Here is a 22,421-nt window from a genome sequence, read left to right as displayed (position 1 = left end):
ATTTACCTCACCGCACGTCCCTGGCAGATGGCATTAGCTACTCGAGCCAATCTCTGTAATGCAAAGCATTCTGGGATTTGGTAATCTCAGCAGTCAAGCAAACCCCATCTATTTTAACTGCTTCTGCAAATGAAAATGGGGAATGGAAGCATATATTTGCTGTGATTCATTGTACATACATTCAGGGGATACTGAATATTTGGGGGGGATATCCCTAAAATATGCTTTAATAAATAATACCAATATTCTTTAACACGGCATTCAGTGATCTAAAGAGAATAAGGAAACCAATTTATGATGGACAGCTTTTCTGCATAAGGTATACCCATGTGGGAGTTGATAAGCTGTCTTAATAATGCACATTTAATAATGAAATGGTCTGTTAAATGGTATTACTTTTCTTTTCTATTCTGGGAATATCATCATGGTGGTGAGCATTGCTCAGCTGACCAATTAATTTCTATAAATTTGCGTATACATTGTTCTATACATATGTGTAAAAGGAAATTGCTATCATTACGATAAGCGGTGATAGAACATTTTCTTTATGGTAGAACATTGTTTTTCCAGACTTATACAAATAATAACTTTCTCATCCATTATAGAAGGTTAATTTAGATAAATGTGTTTTTTTTTAAACTTTGAATATATTTGGGCAGATTTATCAAACCTTCGAGAGAGATAAAATGGAGTAAAATAAAGTACTGTATATACTTGAGTATAAGTCGACCCGAATATAAGCCGAGGCACCTAATTTTACAACAAAAAACTGGGAAAATGTATTGACTCAAGTGGGACCCTCACTCAAGTATAAGCCGAGGGGGGCTTTTTCAGCATAAAAAAATGTTCTGAAAAAGTAGGCTTATACTCGAGTATATATGGTACTAATTAATCAGATCCTACCTGTTATGTAAAAAAAATGCCAATAAAGTGAAAAGAATTGATTGGTTAGTACTTTAATAGTCTCCACTATTAAAGGAATTGATTGGTTTAGACTTTAATAGTCTACACTTTACCACTCTCCAATTCATAAAACTAGTTATGACTAATTGCAAGTAATATGTGAGTAGCATAATTGGGCAATTCTTGTAATAACCAACTGAGAACACACAAAAATATAATTTAGGGGAACATTGAATAAAACCTTCTATAAAGTGAAGTGGTCAAGTGGAGAAGTTGCCCACAGCAACCAATACATTTATAGGTAGTATTTATCAAGGTTTTATACATTTATAGATAGAAGCTGATTTTTGGGGATAAATACTCCACTTTTCCTGATTTCTACTCTTTGTAAGGTTCGATACAGTTCCCCCTAAATTGTATAAACATATAAAAATTATTGATTTAAACAAAACCAAGTGATTAATCTATAGTACATGCCATTTTTGTTGCTACTAAATAAGTTATGTTGCCTTCTATGTATAATATGAGAATAGTTATATTGCTACTGCAATGAAATCCTTAAATATTGGGTTTACTTTTCTACACAATTAAGGATTTCTAAAATAACTGATCAATGGGAATCATACAAAATATTCTATCTGCACTACTTTGTTTTGTAAAGTTTATAAATGTACGTGTTTTTAATTGATATATAAGTCTTTAAATCAAGGACCTAAAAATATTTTTGTATATTATTTTTGTGAATAACATATTTCGGTATAATTGAGATAGTTTGCATTACAATAGTATAAATGGTTCAGAATCAATAAAATGGTAGAGTTGTAAATAATGAACTATTTAAAAGTCACAATCTTTTGTGTTTTGTGTATTGTGTTTTGCATATAAATTAAACAGAGCTTGTTAAATATAATAGATATTCCATTTCTCATTTTTATTTGCGGAAAACTGATGGATTACTTTCTCTGCCTTTCTATAAAAGACACTAAGCTGTAGAATACATAGAATGGTTTCCCTGCCGGTGATTGGTATTTTTCATCAAACAGAGCTGTCCATTTCACTTTCAATTAATTTCCTCCCCAAAGGGATGGACTGTAGCAATATCCAATTTCATTTATTCTCTTCCTTTGCTATTAGTAGGTTAATTTTGTTTTACAGTAGTTTGCAATACTCAGAAAAGATTATAAGTTATATGTGTCAATAATTCTAATATATTCAGTCAATGTCCATGTTATTGCTTCTAACAATTTATGTTTATATTTCTGCAATAGAACATTTAAATATCTGAATTAATATTTTAATAATAAAGGATATGCTAAAATATATTCTGTAATATTAAAATATAGATCATGAGAATGTCCAATAATTTTGAAGTTTTTGGTTCAAATGTTGAAACATGCTATTCAACACTATTGCTTTTATTCAGATCTGATCTCAGTACAAATTTGTTTGGAAAATGGGCAAAACCATGTGCACTGCAGGTGGGGCAGATGTAAAATGTGCAGAAAGAGTTAGATTGGTGTGAGTTATTTTGTTTCTGTGCAGGGTAAATACTGGCTGCATTATTTTTACACTGCAATTTAGATTTCAGTTTCAACACACCCCACCCAAATGTAACTCTGCACATGTTACATCTGCCCCACCTGCAGTGCACATGGTTTTGCCCATTTTACAAACAAATTTGTACTGAAATCACATCTGAATAAGGGCCTATGGGTGAAATTTAATAGGATGAGAGATTCAGAAAGTGAGAGATTTGGTAAGAAATCTCCAGATTTTTTAATGAGGCACTCATTTACACTTCAAAATCGAACTGGTTTTTCTCTCACTTTCTGAATCTCTCATCCCATTAAATTTCCCCCTTAGTATCTAGTTTTCCCTTAACATCTGAATGAGCAATGTTTGGCATTATGCCAGAGGGAACTCAAGTACCACAAGGAAACTACTGATCCTGTCTGCGGCTGCTAAAAAGTGCATTCTTCAGTTCTGGCTACATCCTTTGGCTTTCACATTTAAAATAATTTCGCATTTTTAGAATGGAGTGGCTCAAAGCTTCACTACAAAAAGAAAATTCACTGAAAGTTTTTTTGATACTTGGAAGAGCTACATAAACACCCTATCTCCTTCACTAAACCCTATGGTTCAAAACTCCTGATCTCATTGAATACCATTTGATTCGGAGCTCCCTCCATCTGGGCATGACCATGCTTGTTGTGGAGGTTGTGAGTGACAAGGTCTCAGACCCCTATTATGATTCTCAATATGTATATTCTTAGTTTTCGTAGACAGAATACCATTACACAGTGATAATGTCAGGATATATCCTTTTATTTGACAACTTGCTTTATTTGATGAACTGTGCATTTACATTTGTTCATGATATGCTTTTGCAATACTGCTTTGTAATTCTTCAATAAAGAAAAACTGATTAAAAAAATATAGATCATAAACCAAAAAAAATACAATTGTGTAGATTATTGATAGTGCATTTGCACTTTTTATTTTGTGTGCTCCTAGACTTTACTATTTTATGATTGGAACCAGCAGTTGTGAAAATATATCTTAATAATGTGTTACCCTTCAATTTAAAACGTTTACTACTTTTGTTTTTTTACTTTTTCATTTATTTTATTTTTTTATTTTATTCAGGGTACTTTGAAACCATACTGTGTTCTTTGGGATGATTCAAAATCGTAAGTGGAAAATTAATTTGAACTATTATATATTTATTTCTATAATAGTTGCTTGCATAATGTTTAGCTTTTATTTCAATAAATATCTCATGATAATTGATGTTATTATTTCATAGATTCTTATTATTATTCTGGTTTATTAAGTAGTAGGTTAGCTAGGTTTCAATGAGCGATAAATATAAAAATATGACATCATTAGCACATAATAGGAAAACAGAAAAGATGAATGTACCTTTAATACAATAAGATGTTTTTTTAAATATGAAATGTTGTTTTTACATATTGAACAACATAAATGGGTGCATTGCTTTACTCTGATTGGATTTATTATTTCATACTGTCATTCATTTTTTACATGGTGGTGGCTAAAACTGTTGCATCATATTACATTAAATTCTACTACAGTATATTAAGGCATCTATTCAACACATTGGAAGTAATAAAGGGTAATGCTGCATACTATGGTTTATTCATTTTTAGTTTTTATTACATGTATGCTTGTCATATCTCTATGCACTCATTGCTGGTATATTACATTGACCAATTAAGAGGAAAATAAATCAATATCTTTATCAAGAAAGATTAATTTATCGTTAAGCAACAACAAATCAGTATCCAGAAGTCCAATCTTAATCCGAATCCATTATCAAAAACAAAAAGATAATAGGGGGTGATTCTGGTTGGTTTGCAAAAGCCAACTCCTTCTTTAATGGACAAAATCATGTGCCATGCTGGTGGGGCAGATGTAACATGTGCAGAGAGAGTTACATTTGGGTGGGGTTGTTCAAACTGAAATCTAATTTTCAGTGTAAATATAAAGTAGCTAGTATTTACCCTGAACAGAAACAAAACAACTCACCCAAATGTTACTCTCTCTGCACATGTTACACCAGCCCCACCTGCAGTGCACATGAGTTTGTCCATTAAAGATGGAGTTTGCTTTTGCAAACCAACCAGAATCAGGCCCAAAGTCAGGTGTCAGGTAACCTTAAGGACTGCATAGCATGAAATGTGCACTCTAATGATAGCTAGTCAGCATGCAAATATTAGGAATTCTAAGTGTGCCAGGGTTTGTCCCAATAAACACAACACTAATTGTACACCAGACACTGCTAAGTGTCTGACTCTGCATGTATTTGCAAAACAGAACCTTGCCATCACTAAGCACCCTATTACCTACTATTGAAGGAAATTAATTTACAAAAACATGAAGGGAGTTCCATTTTACATGGGATGTTGCTTTGGGCAACCAATCAGATATAATCTATTAACTTCTAGAAGGTGATAAATAAATGATAAATAGATTCTGATTGGTTGCCCATAGCAACATCCCATGTGAAATAGAACTCCCACCTTAGTAAATTTCCCCACGAAGAGTCTGAGCAGGTATCCTGGAACATTCTTTAAGCGTATATATCCCTTCCAGCAGTACAGTTATTGCAAGGATCAATGTGTCCTTTTACTAGAATGAGTGGAATTGGAATTCCCAATAGAGATGTCTGTTTCAATCATACGTTGTCTAGGAAAGAAATTCCAAAGATATTATATTGTCCAATTAATTTGGAACCAAATGTTTTGTCAAGGTGTTTGCCACAAGGTTTTTGGAAGATGATCAGCTCAGTTTTAGACATGTTAATGTTAAGGAAGTCCTAAGATATCCAAGAAGAGATATCAGACAGACAGTTTGAGACACGAGTGAGGAGAGCAGGATAAAGGTCAGGGGATTTAAGGTAGAATTAAGTATCATCAGCATAGAAATTATATTAGAAGTCAAAATACTGTAGCTAATGAGTTCACTTAAAAAGGACATATAGAGAGAGAAAAGGAGGGGACCAAGAACTGAACTTTGGGGGACACCTACTGTTAGTATACGTTCGGGGTGGTGGAGTCATGGGAAAAGGGATGGTCATAGAGATAAGAGGACAGCCAGGAGAGTGCAGTATCATACAGACTACGTGTGTGAAGGAATTGCAGTAGGAGAGAGTGGTCCACAGTGTGAAAAGCAGCAGAGAGGTGAAGAAAAATAAGCAAAGAGTAGTGGCGCATTCATTTTACAGAATGCAGATCATTGCAGACTTTTGTGAGGGCAGTTTCAGTGGAGTGGAGTGGAGAGAACAGATGCCAGACTGGAATGGGTCAAGTAGGGGATAAACAGTAAAGAAAATTTTAAATTTTTATGTTTGTCAATACAGCAAACACGAAATTTAATGATCACTATCTGTAAACTTGACAATTACATTTGTTTAATCCCCAATCTCTCTTTCGATGATGTAGTTGTAGTGAGATCAATTAGCTACAGTGAAAACTTAATAATCTTGTGCAGCAATAGATGTGGTTAATTCTACAGAACTAAGGTGGTCAAAATGTAGGTATACAGTATTTCTGATTGGTACATCTTTCAATTTAGTATTGGGGGAATTTCAAAGCTAATTAGAAAAAACTTCGGTACTTGTGAGTTATCCGGGCTGCCGATTTCTAAATCGGGTCGGATCGGGCACATCGCATCGCATCGCATGCGACCATCGGATGCGATGCGATGCGATGCGATGACCCGATTTTTCCATAGGAATCAATGTTAAAATGGACTGAGTCCATTTTAACATGGAATTCAATGGGAAAAAGGGGTCCTTTTCATACCCCTACTATCCAAGTGGGCATGGAGTTGGATATAAACCTGTGGCGAGCGTAGCGAGCCACCGAGCCCGAAGCGTGGCGAGCGTAGCGAGCCCCGCGAGGGGACACAGAATACCGTCCCCTCGCGGGGCTCGCTTCGCTTCGGGCTCGGTGGCTCGCTACGCTCGCCACAGGTTTATATCCAACTCCATGCCCACTTGGATAGTAGGGGTATGAAAAGGACCCCTTTTTCCCATTGAATTCCATGTTAAAATGGAATCAGTCCATTTTAACATTGATTCCTATGGAAAAATCGGGTCATCGCATCCGATGATCGCATGCGATGCGATGCGATGCGATATCGCATCGCATCTGATTGTATGCCTTAACTTAAGGCATACAATCAAAAAATCGGCAGCCCAGATAACTCACAAGTACCAAAACTTCTTATAACTATGATCTTTTTAAACATTGCATGTGAAAAAACATCCTGTGTGTTGAGATCTGCTCTCAATAGTGCAGATGTTTGTCCACTAATACAGTTTACTTGTTCCTTTGGCAACACAAAAGTAAAATGTATAACAACATCAGTACTTTCCAATTATTGTTCATGATTGCTTAGCCTTAATAATGCGCACATAGATTGTTTTGTTGACAATTTACTAACATAGCAAACCAGAAAAATATTTTCTGTTTTCTGCTTAATATAACTTGTTTATCAAGCTACAGTAGGACTATACCTGATATGTGCAAATTGTCTTTTGAAAAGGAGAGAAAAGTTATGACTTTGGGTTAAAAAACCTGATTATTAATTAGCATTGTTGAACAATTTTTTAAAATATTCTCACCCCTTCACCCTCTACCAGCTGACCCAGAATTTCCTAGAAAAGTAAATGATTAGGAAGTCTGCCACACAGGCTTGCATGCCATCTCAAGCATGTCATCAGAAGCCTGACATTGTGATTAAAATTATCATGGTATCCAATTAGAGAGTGATTTATCAGCTGAAAATGGACCAACGATTGCATGAAAACGCAGGAGTTCTGGGATAAATTCCTGTTCCAATGCATTATGCACTGGTATCTGCTTATCGTGGATTATGCTGTGCTTATCTGAGGTACTCAAAGCATATAACGGAATACGTTTCAGAATAAAGGAATAAGGATGATGGCATCAGGACTAATAGGATATCCCCCACAGCAAAACTATTAGCCGTGGTAAAGTACCACTGTTAATAGGATACCACTACGTATTACTTAGCTGTTTACTGTTACTTCCCCATATTACTTACCTTGTACTTCCATCACCACTGTATGCTATACCGGTGGCAAATGCAGGATTTCTAGAGGGGTGTTTCCAAATGCAGTCCATAATCTCCCACTACATATGTAGAACATTGGAGCAAGGGCGTGAGTCATTGGGGGAGCTGTAGAAGAACCTAGTGTGTTAACATTAGCCTTTTTATACACGGAATACTGTATGGAATACATTAATAATATTTATCACTACATTACCTATAGCATAGGCTGTATCAATAATTTAAATAATAGAAATAAGTGGTCAGGAAAAGGTTGGACATAATAAATAATCCACAAACATAACAGAACCAGTACTGCATTTTCTAAGCTCACATTCTCCCACCTCATGGTAAGGCTTCTGTCTCTTCTTATTGGTAGCTACTTTCTGGTCCAGTGCACTGATTGAGGACTCAATCCCCACACACAGCAAACTTGGTAGAGGCTGCTACCACTGGGCATGTGCAGCGGTTCTGCTCTGTCCGATACACTGCATTATGTTGCTGCGACTCAAGTAATCCTATTATGTACCATTGCTATTGTTGTTACAATTTGAGCAACTTGCCAATTAGAAGGGGGTTTCCTTGCAACCGTACCCCCCCCCCCCTTCCGCATTGGCTTATATATACCAGTATGCTGTAATTTCATTAGTTGTACATCCTGCCAGCATTAAGCTACTTAGAGCACCCCATATGTTTGCCTCAGATGGTCCCTTAATGGACATCAGTTCTCTCACATGTGCCTCAGGTCAGTGAATCTAACATAGTCTTTGTAGAGTTCCCAATATGGCTGCCTCACTTGGAAAGCTTGTGGACTAAATTCAAAATACATGGATCTGACAGCGCTAGGATGCTGCAACCAACCATTTTGTGTCATCTTCTGTAAGCATGATTTATTCCACCCAGGGTAATCATACATAATCAAGTTTGCTGCCTAGATATATAACTCATAGAAATTGTTCCCCAAAACGGCTGCACTAACCCGGCAGCATGCTTGTTGTGATCTCTAGTTTTAGCTGTCTTCAATTATTTCTGTATGTTCTTCAACATGATAGAATTATAATGCTTCTGTAGAATATACCATGCTTTTGTATGTAAAGTAACTTTGAGCCCTGCGGGAGTTATCATCATCAATGAAAGTACATGGTGCATGTATTCATGTCTAGATGACAATTTCACCATAAGTGCAAATATCAGTAATAAGGGCCTTATTCTGGGTGACTCGCTGCATGCCCCCCTCGCATGATGAGTTTCCCCACATGCATCCGAATGGATGTATTGCATATACATCCATTTGCAGCCTTGCATGCGGGGACAAAATCATTCGATGGTTGTCTACCATTGAATGATTTTGTAAGTGCTCGCTGCTGTGGTGTCTTAGATCTGTGGGCGCCCTGACATCCGCTGCCCACCCCCCACATGTGCGTCACAGACGCAAGTACATAAAACATATATGCAATATAGTGTTACTGTCCATTTTTAAACAACAACTGCTATATATATATCACTAATAATTTGGTAGATGTCAGTTATGTTTGTTATATCTGTTTATAGCTTCCAAGTGTTTGTGTTATACAGTGTTTTGTAACCAAAAATACATAAATAATATTTGTTAACTGATTAATATTATACTGTAAATAAGTATATCTTAATCAGTTTGCATTCAGTATTTCTTCCTTGACTTTGAACACAGACTGATGTTATCTTTGAGTATCTTTGAGTCACTGTATGTATGCAATTCAATTTGTTCAAAAAACAAAGTTTCAAAACATGAAACAAAATTTGTGTACTATCTCAGGCACTGAATTTGAATGCCAATTAATAATTTTCTTGCACATATATAGTGCCAGTTACATATCATGTCCCCAGTAGTACCAGTTACATATCATGACCTCAGTAGTGCTGTTACAGTTGTCCCCGGTAAGTTTTTAGCAAACAAAATTTTTTTTCCCCACTTTCTGCAATGTATGGTTTTTGGAATAATTCTGGAATGTATGGTTTTTGGAATAATTCTGGAATGTATGGTTTTTGGAATAATTCGGATAACGGATATTCGGATACTCAACCTGTACTCTTTTCTCAGTCTTGGAAGGGCCTGGTGGGAACTAATGCCAGCTCCCTCTGCAGCAGCACTACAGGCACATGCATAGCACAGAGTAAAATATATTCAAATCTAGATTCTTTTTCTATTATTATTTCTATTATTGTGAAAAATCAGTTAAGCAAGAAACAAACTAAAATATATGTAGCTCAATCCCATGAATTGGAGCAACATATTGGGTACATCATGATATATGCACTCCTTTGGGTCATTAGCAACATCCTCCATTGGTCCTGCAACAGGGATAATGGAGGGATATATAGCAGGAAAGTCCGCACTCCTAATCAGGAAAGATGTCAACGGTGGGGTGCTCCACTTAAAGTACCACTAGTGTACCAAACATAGTTCAAGAGGCTGATGGAAATAAAGCTGCCAAGAGGGCACACTCCAATAAAATTTATTGATACATCACCACTCTGGTGTGAACTTGGTCGACTTTTCGGACCCCATAAGGTCCTTTGTCAAGACAGAATCAAGGCGAAACAACAGCTCAGCAGTGGTGCAGGGGACACTGCTGCTGAGCTGTTGGCTCTTGTGCCCTCTTGGCTGATTTATTTCCATCAGCCTCTCAAACTATATATATATATATATATATATATATAGTGGGATGCGGTCATTCGTCAGACTGCATTTAGGTCTACAGTCATTAGGTCGACCCCACTAGGTCGACTGGCAGGAAGGTCGACCTGACTTAAGGTCGACATGGGCCAAGGTCGACATGACTTAAGGTCGAATTTGCATAAAGGTCGACATGAGGAAGGTCGACTGGTCATAAGGTCGACATGGGTTTTTCACTGTTTTTTGAGCCGACATGTGCCGACAGGCGGTATTTCATGCCCTACCATCCACTAGGGCGTGGTGGGAGAATAAAATAGTGTGCCGAGCGCAGCGAGGCACCGTGCCCGAAGCATTGCGAGCGAAGCGAGCGATGCGAGGGTCCGATTCTCATTGCCAACTGTGTCCATGTCGACTGTGTCGACATTCGGATAAAAAAACAGTGAAAAACCCATGTCGACCTTATGACCAGTCGACCTTCCTCATGTCGACCTTTATGCAAATTCGACCTTAAGTCATGTCGACATTGGCCCATGTCGACCTTAAGTCAGGTCGACCTTCCTGCCAGTCGACCTAGTGGGGTCGACCTAATGACTGTAGACCTAAATGCAGTCTGACGAATGATCCCATTCCAACAGCAATGCAATAAAAAACGTATCTTTTTCACCTAATGCCGTTGGAGTGCCGCCTGCCTTATTCAAACCGGGTCTCCGGGATATAGGGCGTACAGTGATTATATATATGTATATATATATATATATATATATATATATATACACATATATATATATATATATATATATATGGAATGGGTGTTGTAGCCTACGTTTCAAGACCAAAGTCTTTTCATCAGGGCGTGCAATATCAAAATAATAAAATGCTGTGTGATATTGCACGCCCTGACGAAAAGACTTCGGTCTTGAAACGTAGGCTACAACAGCAATGCAATAAAAAACGTATCTTTTTCACCTAATGCCGTTGGAGTGCCGTCTGCCTTATTCAAACCGGGTCTCCGGGATATAGGGTGTACAGTGATTATTCCTTTAAGGAAGGCACCGCGGGACATCAAGAGATTCAGCAGGAGTGCCGAACTACCCCCAGTATATATATATATATAAATTGTCCAGATGGCTAAGCACAACCGATAACTGAGTGGTTACCCGGTGCCAGCTGTAAGCCCTGTGGAGGGCTGATATAGAATACTCACGCTGCCTGGTCAAGCAGCTACAGCATCACCCGGGATTCAGTAGACATCAAACAGCAGGGTTTAACAGCAACGTTTCGTTTTTATTGTTAAAATCGTCATCAGGCATAAAAATACAAGACAACAGCTTACCTTATATAGCTTTAGACATCTTTTCAGTGGGAAGAGGTAATGCATTCGATACAGGTTGACATGTACCACCAGATACATAGTATATTTAATCTCCTGTCCATGTGGACTACACTATGTAGGAAAGTTTGATCGCACTTTACGTGACAGGATGGCAAAGCTGCTATTTGGGCAGCTTTGCTATCTGGATCCAGTGACCAGCCTGTTGGAAGGCATTTTGCACAGGCTGGTCACAGCATGGCCAATCTTCAATATATCATTATTGATCACATTCCACAAAAATTACGTGGGGGTGATAGGTCATTGGCCCTCCTTCGTTGTGAGTCAAGGTGGATCCATAGGCTGAGGACTATGTCTCCTTATGGCCTTAATGACCATCTTGGTCTACATGCCTTTTTATAAGGACTTCATATAACATTTATTCTTTATTTTTATTTTGTTGGTTTATCTATGTTCGTGTAATGTTGGCCTTTTTCATGTCTCATTATCTTTGTATTGATACATGTCTAGCTATGGTAGTCTATTGCCTGCTTGATGTTGGCGATTATATGCTCTGGACGATGGGCAATATATTTACATATATTATATGTCATTAATGTCTTCTATTATTGTAAACTTATATTCCCCTGCCTGAGCTTCAGTCACTTCAGCCATTTTTAAAGTTTTATTTAGCCTTCACTTGCTGGCCGCTTGGGATTGCAGGTACGCCCAGCACTGTGTTATTCTGTTTGCGTGCATTGATCCCTTTAACCATGGACGCGGAGCGTCTATCTGGTTGCCATGGTGACGGACTTGGAGGTGACGCTCATGTGTAGGACTGACATCCATTGGGTGTCCTACTGCATGTGGACGACGTCATCTCTGAGGACCGGTTGCCGGGGTGAAGGTCGGGACGCCTCGCGTCTTTGGTGCGGGGCTTGATGACGTAGACATGACGCACGCTGCACGGAGAGCGTCCCCAGACGCGGGAAATGCAGGTGAACGCTCACTTAGGTGTTGGGGATATAAGGTAAGCTGTTGTCTTGTATTTTTATGCCTGATGACGATTTTAACAATAAAATCGAAATGTTGCTGTTAAACCCTGCTGTTTGATGTCTACTGAATCCCGGGTGCTGCTGTAGCTGCTTGACCAGGCAGCGTGAGTATTATATATATATATATATATATTATCTGTATACATCAGTGGTTCCCAAACTGTGTGCCGTGGCTCCCTGGGGTGCCTCGGGACACTTGCAGGGGTGCCACGGGTTGGTGGTCCAAGACCAATTCAAATTATTTATGATCAATTATTTATGTCCAAAACCAGTTCTGGTGGCTGCCAATCATAAAATGTGTACAATCAGAAGCAAATCCTGCCCTTTACCACATAACTGAACCAAAGTATCACATACAAACACAATCTACTTAATTTTCTATTTATTTTTCTACACCCAAGGGTGCCATGGTAAGATTCTGATACTCTAGGGTGCCGTGATCCAAAAAAGATTGGGAACCCCTGGTATACATATATATCAGAATCAGCTATGTTGGCCAGGTATACTTGCGTACACTAGGAATTAGATTTGGATTGCTGTGAAACTGCCGGATTAGGTAACAGTTCAACAGTGACAGTACAGATATACAGAACACATACAGTTATAGGCTAGATGTGCCCTGGGGATAAAAGACACAGGGGTCATATATTCACTGAGCAGCACAGTGCCTAGGTATATATATATATAAATATATATATATTCATTATTCATACATGTAATTGACTGCATACCCTGTGACAACCCTTGCTATGCACAGGGTACATGTTTTGTTTTGTTTTCTTAACTATAATACTACCATCTAATTTCACAAAATTGGGCATAAGCTATGTACAGTTATCATGACATAATAACTTTTAAAAAACAGTTTTATACTGTAGATTTATTTTTTCCTCAGAGATCACTGTACCAATCTATAAGAATGCTGATATTAACATATAATTCTTTTTTCATTTACTCTACTATTATTTATGATTTTACACTACAGTACCTTGGTAACCACAGTCACATGGCACATAAAGTGAGTCTTTTGAATACGACTCTCACCTCTATCTGCACTGTGACCCCCTAAAATATATATTTTTTGGCAACTGCAAATCGGCAGAGACTGACTGATTGTACATTTTTGATTACTAGGAGTAATAGATAAAAGATAAATGTCAAATGCATGCTTAGAAAGGTTCTTAAGCTGCTATTTAAAAAAACAAAACATAATTGTGGGATTGCTTTGTTAAAGTAATAACATTAACATCTGATTAAAAGGTACAGTTGCCGAGCAAAATTGTGCAGTTGATTCTTGTTTAGTGACTTAATTAAAATAATGACTAAGACATTTATGTTCGGTAATGTATTTGTTACCCGTTGCACAATTTCTTCATCAATCCACATGACTGGGTGAAAGTAATACTGTGCAGTTTTTGAACCATTTCAATTTCTTCTTATTGGAAATGTAAATTATGCTGGTGTTCTCAGGGGATAACTAATCTATACAGTGAAACGTCTAGCTCTAACACTCAGCATTTTGTGGCTTGAAAAGGCTGTTTGTCCAAGAAGATTCCTATATTGGTTTGTGCAATATGTAAACTAATAAATGAAACTATTAAATTCTAATAGTTTAGATTAATTAATTTGCTGTCCTAACTATGCTTCTATGAAAAAAAATGTGCTAACGCAAGTTCTTGCCTACCGTTTAAAGTAGGATTTCTGGTCATTTTCCCTCTGAAAAAGGGATCATGCTGATCAGCAGGGCTCATGATGTGACAAGGGCAGAAGACAATCATAGTGCAACAAAAATGTCAGTTATGCTGAAGTCAAGCGCACATGACATACAAAATGTTTTTCAAATACTTACATTCAAAAAGTAAAATTTTTATAAAAATAAAATTCATTGTTTTTGCTTGCAATTTTATACAATAATGTTTTAGCAGACATACCCATATTTAGCTGCAATTCAAAAATACTAATTTCTTAACTAAAGAAAATACTTTTATTTAGTTTTTTTTTACATTTAAATTGTCATCTTTCCCAATAAAACCCACAAACAGTATCCTTTGCTTGGAGTACGTTCTCCCCACATCCTGAGAAAATGGCTGCCATCTTTGTACTAAACCTACATATGCACCTGTATGGTATTTTTTAAAAATTGAGTTGCTTGTAAATGCTGTATAATTGGGTGACCCCTAAAAAACAGGAATCATGTTCTAGAGAGCAGGGTTCTTGTAGTATGGGCTTCCACCACCACGAGAATGTCTGCGGAACCTTTTTTGAGTCATTATACAACTGACATTATAGGGGAAGGAAGCAGTCATCTCCAGTATTTTTTTTCAACAAGTTATTCTATCTTTCATCTATTTTTGTGGGGTGGCTGATTTACATGAACAAAGTGCTACTGAAAAATTGCATCGGAAATGGTTGTTATGTGGCAAAAAGCTTACAAGAAAGCTGCCATAAGAGAAACACAAGTTTACTAATGGTTCTCCCATTTTAAATAAGGTGAAATGTCAATTGTCAAATCTGCATGCCCTTTGACTCCCGAACTGTTGAAAATATGACATACATTTTTCATACCATTCTAAAAGATCGCCATCAGATTATTATGCACTCAGAATTTGTACCCCAGGGTCAAACTTTTAACCAAAGTTTTTATGTGGGAGTTTTGAAAAGGTTGGGTCACTATTTTATTGAAAAAACATCCTGCTATGTGGCAAACAAATGACTATTGTTCATTCGAGCACCCTGAATCTTAAAAAACCCGGTCAGTTCCTCTGGGGTGCCGTTCTATGTTGTGGTGCTTCTAGCAAAGGTCTGGTCTGCATAGCAGTGCTAAAATACAGACCACATTGTGCTAGAAGCACCACAGCAGAGAAAGACACCCCAGAGAGGGAAGAGGAACTACATGGGTTTTGAAAGATGCAGTGTGCTAGAATGAATACAAGATACTTGTTCTTCCATCATGAGACAATGCAATTGCCCAGTGTTTGGTATTTTAACCAAAAACTTAATGACATCTTTGCTTCACCTTATCTCACCCAGTGCATTTTTTATTTCCTTTGATGAAAAGAGACCTTAAAGGAAAATGTTTTGCTGATATTGAAGAAGTAAAACACAAAACAGCAAAAATACTAAAAGTAGTCGACCACAATAAATAAAAAAAATGTTTTGAACATTGTAAAAAATTTTGGACAAATGTATTGAGTGAAGAGTACACTGAAGGTGATTGAAGTTTCCAACTGTACATATACAGTACATACACATTTTTTTTACTAAAAAAAATTATATTTCATTTTATGTACCCCTCATATGTATTTGCACTGTACAGTGGATAAATTATGCTTTTCGATTGGTAATTATGCAATTTGTGTGAATTAACATTTTGATTATAGTTGTGAGATGGAGTTATGCTGCAAAGATGCATTTTATATTTAGAGTGAACAAATCACAACCAATTGTAATTTTTTAGGGTTAAAAAAGCATACCTACTAACTAAATGTTTATGCCCAGTCTGAAAAAGAAGACACCCATTGCTAAATTGCAAAATAACTCACCCAAATCTAACTCTCTCTGCACATGATACATCTGTCCCACCTTCAGTGCACATGGTTTTGTCCATTAGCAAACCAAGGGGGAGATTCAGGTTGGTTTGCAAAGCACATTTGGTTTGCTAAGGGACAAAACCATGGGCACTGCAGGTGGGGAAGATGTAACGTGTACAGAGAGTTAGATTTGGGTGGGGTGTGTATTTCAAACTGATATCTATACTGCCGTGTAAAAGTAAAGCTGCCAGTATTTACCCTGCACAAAAACAAGATAACTGACCCAAATCTAACTTGCTCTGTAGGTTACATTTGCCACACCTGCAGTTCACATGGTTTTGTCCATTAGCAACCAAATGTGCTTTGCAAACCATCCAGAATCACCCCCGAAATGTGCTTTGCGAGCCAACCTGAGTTCACCCCCTTTATACCTTCAGTAGTATTAATTTAATTCAGTCACACCCTGCTGTTTTATATCCCCGCCAAGTATGTTTCTGCTGATGCTGTTACACTATATACAATATCAAAATTCATCCAGCACTCAAAGTTTAAATACCATCAGCATTCTGTAGCAGGAGGATATTTGCAGAATGTGTATATAAATACTAAAGACCAGGGAACTCACTAGACTTGCATTATAAAAGGAGTAGTTTCTTCCATAAATACCAACTCAACAAAATCAAGGTTATTCCAAGGACCTAAACCATGACAATCCATATCCTGGAACAAACAAGATATTTTCTATGCTGGGATATGGGTTGCCTTGATTAAGGTCCTTGAAAGGACTAAGAGGTTATTCTAATCCATTCGGGCCTCTGTGCAGCTGCACGGCGGAACAATGGTGCACGTCTGCGCATGCGCAGGTGCGTTTCTGCTCATGTGCAGACATAGGGTGCGTGCACCCACAGCAAACGTTCGATTCGCCGGGTGCACGCATCCATGAGGGCGTGCGGGGGGTGAAGATGGGCAGGGGGGCGCTGGGCTGCCCCATTACCATATGGGAACGCCCAACATTCCATGGGCGTTCCAATGAGAATGTTGGGCGTTCTCATGGTAATGAGACAGTGACACGGGTGCGGGGGGGGGGGCAGCTGACATCACCGGATGTCAGCTGCCCATCCATATCTGTGCCAGCGTGCATGCATATGTAAGTGACTTTAAAGTCACTTTTATATGCATGCACGCACCACATCTTTCGATGGTCGGCGACCATCGAAAGATGTGGGCGGTTACCCGAGGCATGTGAATGGATGTTTATGCAAAACATCCATTCGCAGCTTTAAGGGGGGAGGCGGGGTGGTCGTTTGGTGGAATTCGCAGCCTTGCGAATCAACCAGAATAACCCCCCTAAACACTTGCTACCTTTTACAATGTTTTCTGACTTGGTAGATGGTATTTATGCAATAAACTATTAATGTTTTAATACATGACCACCTCTTCCATTATTTGTAAATATATATATTCCTACTTCAATATGCCAAATAACAAATCTGTGAACATGCAGGAAATACTTGTCACTCAATATATAATTTGTATTCCTAGATCATAAAACATTCAAACCACCATTTTTTAAGTTTCATAGTGTTTGCTATTCTCAATTTGGTGTACTTAATGGTTTATTCTAATAACATAGACTTAATATCAAGACTTCTAAACAGTTTAATTTAAAACCAATTCAATTAGACTAATACATTATATCAATAGGACACATTTTTTTTAGAATAACTTTGCCGAACAATTTCCCTAGTATAATTGAAAATATCATGTACATAAATTGTAATATTTGATAAAAGTGTGGTTAAACAATTAAAATAAAATTGGAATTTTTCACTTTGCCAATATGAGACATTTTATTAAAGCAATGTAAAATATAATTCAGTTCTGAGTTTAAGTCTTTAGCATGTTACTGTGTTTAGATTAGAATGATGTTGAAATTAGAAATAATTATTCATGGTTCCTATTTTGCCATTTGAGTTTATGAGCTTTAAAGTAAATTTTATAAGTAATGGATGTACTTTATTTGTACTTGTCCTTTGTTCTTACCTTGCCTTTGTTTTAATGCTTTACTTTTTGTTAAACCTTTTTTCATTGTCATCTACCCACTTTATAATTATAAAGTACTTACTTTTATGCTACTTTATTCTATGGGTTTCCAAAGCTACCCATTATAGCTGGTTAACCCCACACCACTAGCTTCTGTATCTCTTTGTTCTCTTCTTCCACTGTTTCACCTATTGTCCCTTCAATGTCCCTTCATCATACTACTTAAAACACCAAAGTATGTATAACTTTTTACTAATTTGCCATCTATTGTTACAGGCCTTTCATTGACACTACCAAATATCCTTCATCCTTTTTCCACCTTTTACTTTCTTATCTATTGTTTAATTTAGCTTATTTGTTATCTGTTCTCTTGTGCAATTTGACGTGTTAACTATTTCACCCTCTGATATTATTTTGTATGCTGTCCCCATTTTAATGGTTCAATCTGCTGAAAATATTATTTTATATACTCTTATGACATCTTCTGCTTGATATTTTCAGTTTCACACCTTTATCTTATCATATATTGTTTCCTGTATAATGCAAACTACTAATCATTTCAATACGAACTAGTTATGCTATGTCGGGTTATCAATTGACTCTGTAATCTGTTACCATGCTACCCTCCTCAACCAGTAATATTCCCTATATCTTCCAATCACACCAAATCTCCATGTTCTTGTTCCTCTGACTTTTCCCTGTCATTATCCTTACTTTGATACTGAACATATTCACCCCTCTATACATTACCCTTTCTTTTCCTCTCCATATGCCCTATTCTAGACTACCCACTTAGTTGTTCACTTTCACACGTCTAACCTCCACTATGGATCTGGATACCCTTGCTCATGCCCCTATAAAAAAAACCTGCTCATATCCTTTTGGTTATCTTCCCTTCTGATGGTACTCAAGTCAATCCCTCCAATATTGTACCCCATCATATGGCGCCACTCTACCTTTATCACTCCCACATTCACTTTCTTAAATACAGTACACTCTTCCCCTTATAACTACCTTATATTTTACTGCTTCCTCTTCAACTTTAAGTGTACTTGTAACAAACTTTCCTAAAGTCATGATTGCTTCATTTATAACTTTGTTAACCTACTAGCTGAAACCTGGCTTTCCCCATCACACTCCACATTTCCCACAATCACATGGGGGTCTCTATCACAGATGCCGCAACATGGCTTCTGGCAAGAAGATGAGTAAATTCTCACTCCAGGATGCATATTTAACTTTCTAATTTGTGCTCCCATTGATTTCCTACCCTCCTACTTCTCTTCCTTGATTTCACCACAAACTTCCTTCTAACAACTTCTTAAAAAATACCTTAATTTCTTCTACCATCCATATTACCCTGCCCTGCTTCTTCTCCATCATGGTGGACAGTACCTATCCTCATCTTATTATCTCTTCCACTATGAGTCCACAACACCTGCTCCTTAACCCAATCTCTTCACACCTTTGTCACTCCATTTTTCATGAATTTTGCTCTCACTTTTCACATTTCATCTCTATCATACAGTCATGGCTACGCCTACCCTAAACACACAATGTAATAAAGTAAGTAAGCCGGGTTAGAATTTGGTACTGTATGGTTTTTTTAGAGTTTCTACCATGCGCATTTTGCCAGTATCTGTTCATCTACACATGTTCAGTCTCTTCCTTAGACTGGAATGATTTAAAAAAAACATAGAAATGTGAAATGCATTGGGTATATAAAAAGTGTACTCATGCAAAAAAGAGCAATGCTGGTTCATATTTTTGTGGTGAATAGAAGTCATGAAACGCATATGCCTTTATTGTTCTGTTGAGAGCTTATCTTGGTTTCTCATACCTGGAAACAGATCTGCTAAATTACTTTAGAAGCACCTTTAATTGGTGAAGAGGCAGAAAAATATTTGAGGAGTGCACCGTACAAACTATAACTATAACATCACAATCCTACACCTACTACTTTCTCCTAAAACACAGTCAAACTAAATTGTGAGTTTGAGGAGATCCTGTATACGATCATTCCAGAACAGAGCACTAAGGAATGTAATTATTTGTGTTTGTCTGTGTCATATTTCCCTCCGGAATAAAAGTAGAGGTTTCAATTTTTCAGCTGCTGAGCTCTGTTCAAAATGATCTTTTGAACTTCAACAAAAGCTTTATAGAGAAAGCTAATAAGAAGATTGATTTGCTAGATAGCCTGTACATTGTAAAGCACTACATACTGTAAATACACACTTCTTAAACACCTTGTGGCTGGTGTGGAGTTGGTAGAAAAAGGTATCAATTATTAAAAACTAAAGTACATGACAAATTTGGATTATTTTTTGGCACATTTGGCGAGTTACTTCTACCTCCAAATCAGTTGTATATAAGCTAGGTTATAAAAATCATCATCATCATCATTATACTGTATTTGTAACTACCAAATAGTAGGTCTAAATGGTACACATTTAATAGGTGTATATGCACAAATTGTTGGTTCACATAAACCACATTTGAGGCAAACTATGCTATGAATGATGAGTAGCATTCACATACTTTTGCTATAATTGCAATTTTAGTCAGTATTTGGCAATGCAGAGTACACAGACTGTGGGTTATATATTTCTTTCTAAATAGATATTACAAAACCTTTAAGAAGTACAAACTGTAAATATAACATGAATCTCCAACTTCCTACCTTTCTAGTACCAGCTCTTTTAATTGAATTCATTCTTTAGTATTTTCTCTAAAACACTGCTTATAAATCTCTCACTTTCTTCATGTACTCCAAGCCATGTGCCTCTTTCTAGTATACATATTTTACAATTGTAACAGCTCAAGGAACAGAGACTTTCTCACCTTTATTTACTCACTTGTGATCTTTAGTTGTTATCCTGTGTCTGTACTTTGCCAACCTCACCCTTTAGAGCCTTCCTTTAATACATCTATCCCTGTTCAAATTTGGCCTTAATTCCAATGATCATCTTATTTTAATTCCTCTATGTCCTGCATATTTTCTTTTCCCTATGTCCTTTCTGCCAATCAAGAACCCTTATAGAATTCATATGAGACATCGTATCTATAAACTTCTCAATCAAATTTCTTATCTTTACTGTACTGTACATCACCAGCCTAATTTCATTACAAACTTCCTTCTGCCTACTCCACTCTCTAATAATTGCTGTCTCACCACTACAGTAGTTTCCAGATTCAGACACCCCAAATGCTCACTTTGCAAAACCTAGCAGCATCCTTCAAACTCTTTTAATCCCATCAGATTTTCCCATCTAGTATCAGTAGTATCTGTTGCACACACAAGTCCTTTAAGCAGGTGTCTCTTCCCCAATGTCCTCCTCACTACTTAATCCTGTAAATCTTTCCTAGTTGCCTGGTTTCCAAACTACTCTTGTCTCCCATCCCTTTTTCAGTGCCTCTTTTCTCCAACAAAACTACTGGGCAAAGGCTGATTTTCTATTTGTCTTTTAAAGTTATAGTGATAAGCTCTGCTCCATCTCGTGCCTTGTTGCTAATCACAACTGTGTGTTAGTATGCAATGTTCTGCATTGTAATTTAATGTACTGCTTTACTGAATTATTTTACGATATACACACACACATATATATATATATATATATATATATATATATATATATCTAGAAAAATAAATTAGAGCGCTCCATAGTGCAGTATATCAAAGACATTTATTTTGTAAAAAGCAATTTTAGCCTTGCATAAAAACAAGCGGTTATAACGTACCGCAACAGGCGGTTCAACAACCGATGGACAACAGCATATACAGTGATCTCACACACTGAGCAGTAGGAGCGGTTACACTCATCAGACGCTTGCTTGCATCAAGTAGGTAGGGACAAGGACTCCAACGCCAGGCCACGCCCCAACGCGTTTCGTAGTCACGTACTTCGTCAGAGGGCTGGCCTGGCGTTGGTCAGATACCTCTTTTATAGCCCAAAGTTCCTGCACAGCTATGATGCATTAATCAATTAATCAATTAAGCAAACTCCATAGTATTCTGTCAGCATACAAACACTGCAGATTGCGGGCCAGTACTGTCTCAGAGCTAAAAGCTCTCACCTTAACAGTATTTTACCGTAGGTGTGCAGACATACATATACATATTACACAAAAAACATTTACATACACACATTGCAGTTAATTACTTAAACACTAAAACGGGCACAGTATCTTTCACATCGATGGTTCTACATCGATATCTCTGCATCAACAAATTTATCATGCAGATACCACAAGTATATAAAAATTGTTTTTACATCATATATTCTAAAAAATAAATTTCAACAAATATATTTTAAAAGTTACATAAT

General features: G+C 37.1%; 1 protein-coding gene across 4 annotated transcripts in view; it reads left to right on the top strand.

Annotated features, from left to right (window-relative positions):
- Nucleotides 1–22,421, top strand: part of ADGRB3 (adhesion G protein-coupled receptor B3) — an 811,989-nt gene that overhangs the window by 557,008 nt on the left and 232,560 nt on the right. For all 4 annotated transcript variants that reach the window (XM_083177264.1, XM_083177265.1, XM_083177263.1 and 1 more), the window contains one exon: nucleotides 3,550–3,593. In XM_083177264.1, the coding sequence (XP_083033390.1) occupies nucleotides 3,550–3,593 (44 nt within the window). The remainder of the gene's footprint in view (nucleotides 1–3,549; nucleotides 3,594–22,421) is intronic.

Source organism: Crinia signifera, chromosome 3 (genome assembly GCF_055691185.1).
Source record: "Crinia signifera chromosome 3, ASM5569118v1, whole genome shotgun sequence".
In the NCBI taxonomy this organism is placed as follows: domain Eukaryota; kingdom Metazoa; phylum Chordata; class Amphibia; order Anura; family Myobatrachidae; genus Crinia; species Crinia signifera.
Note: the sequence above shows the minus strand (reverse complement) of the source record. Positions and strands in the feature narration are given on the sequence as shown.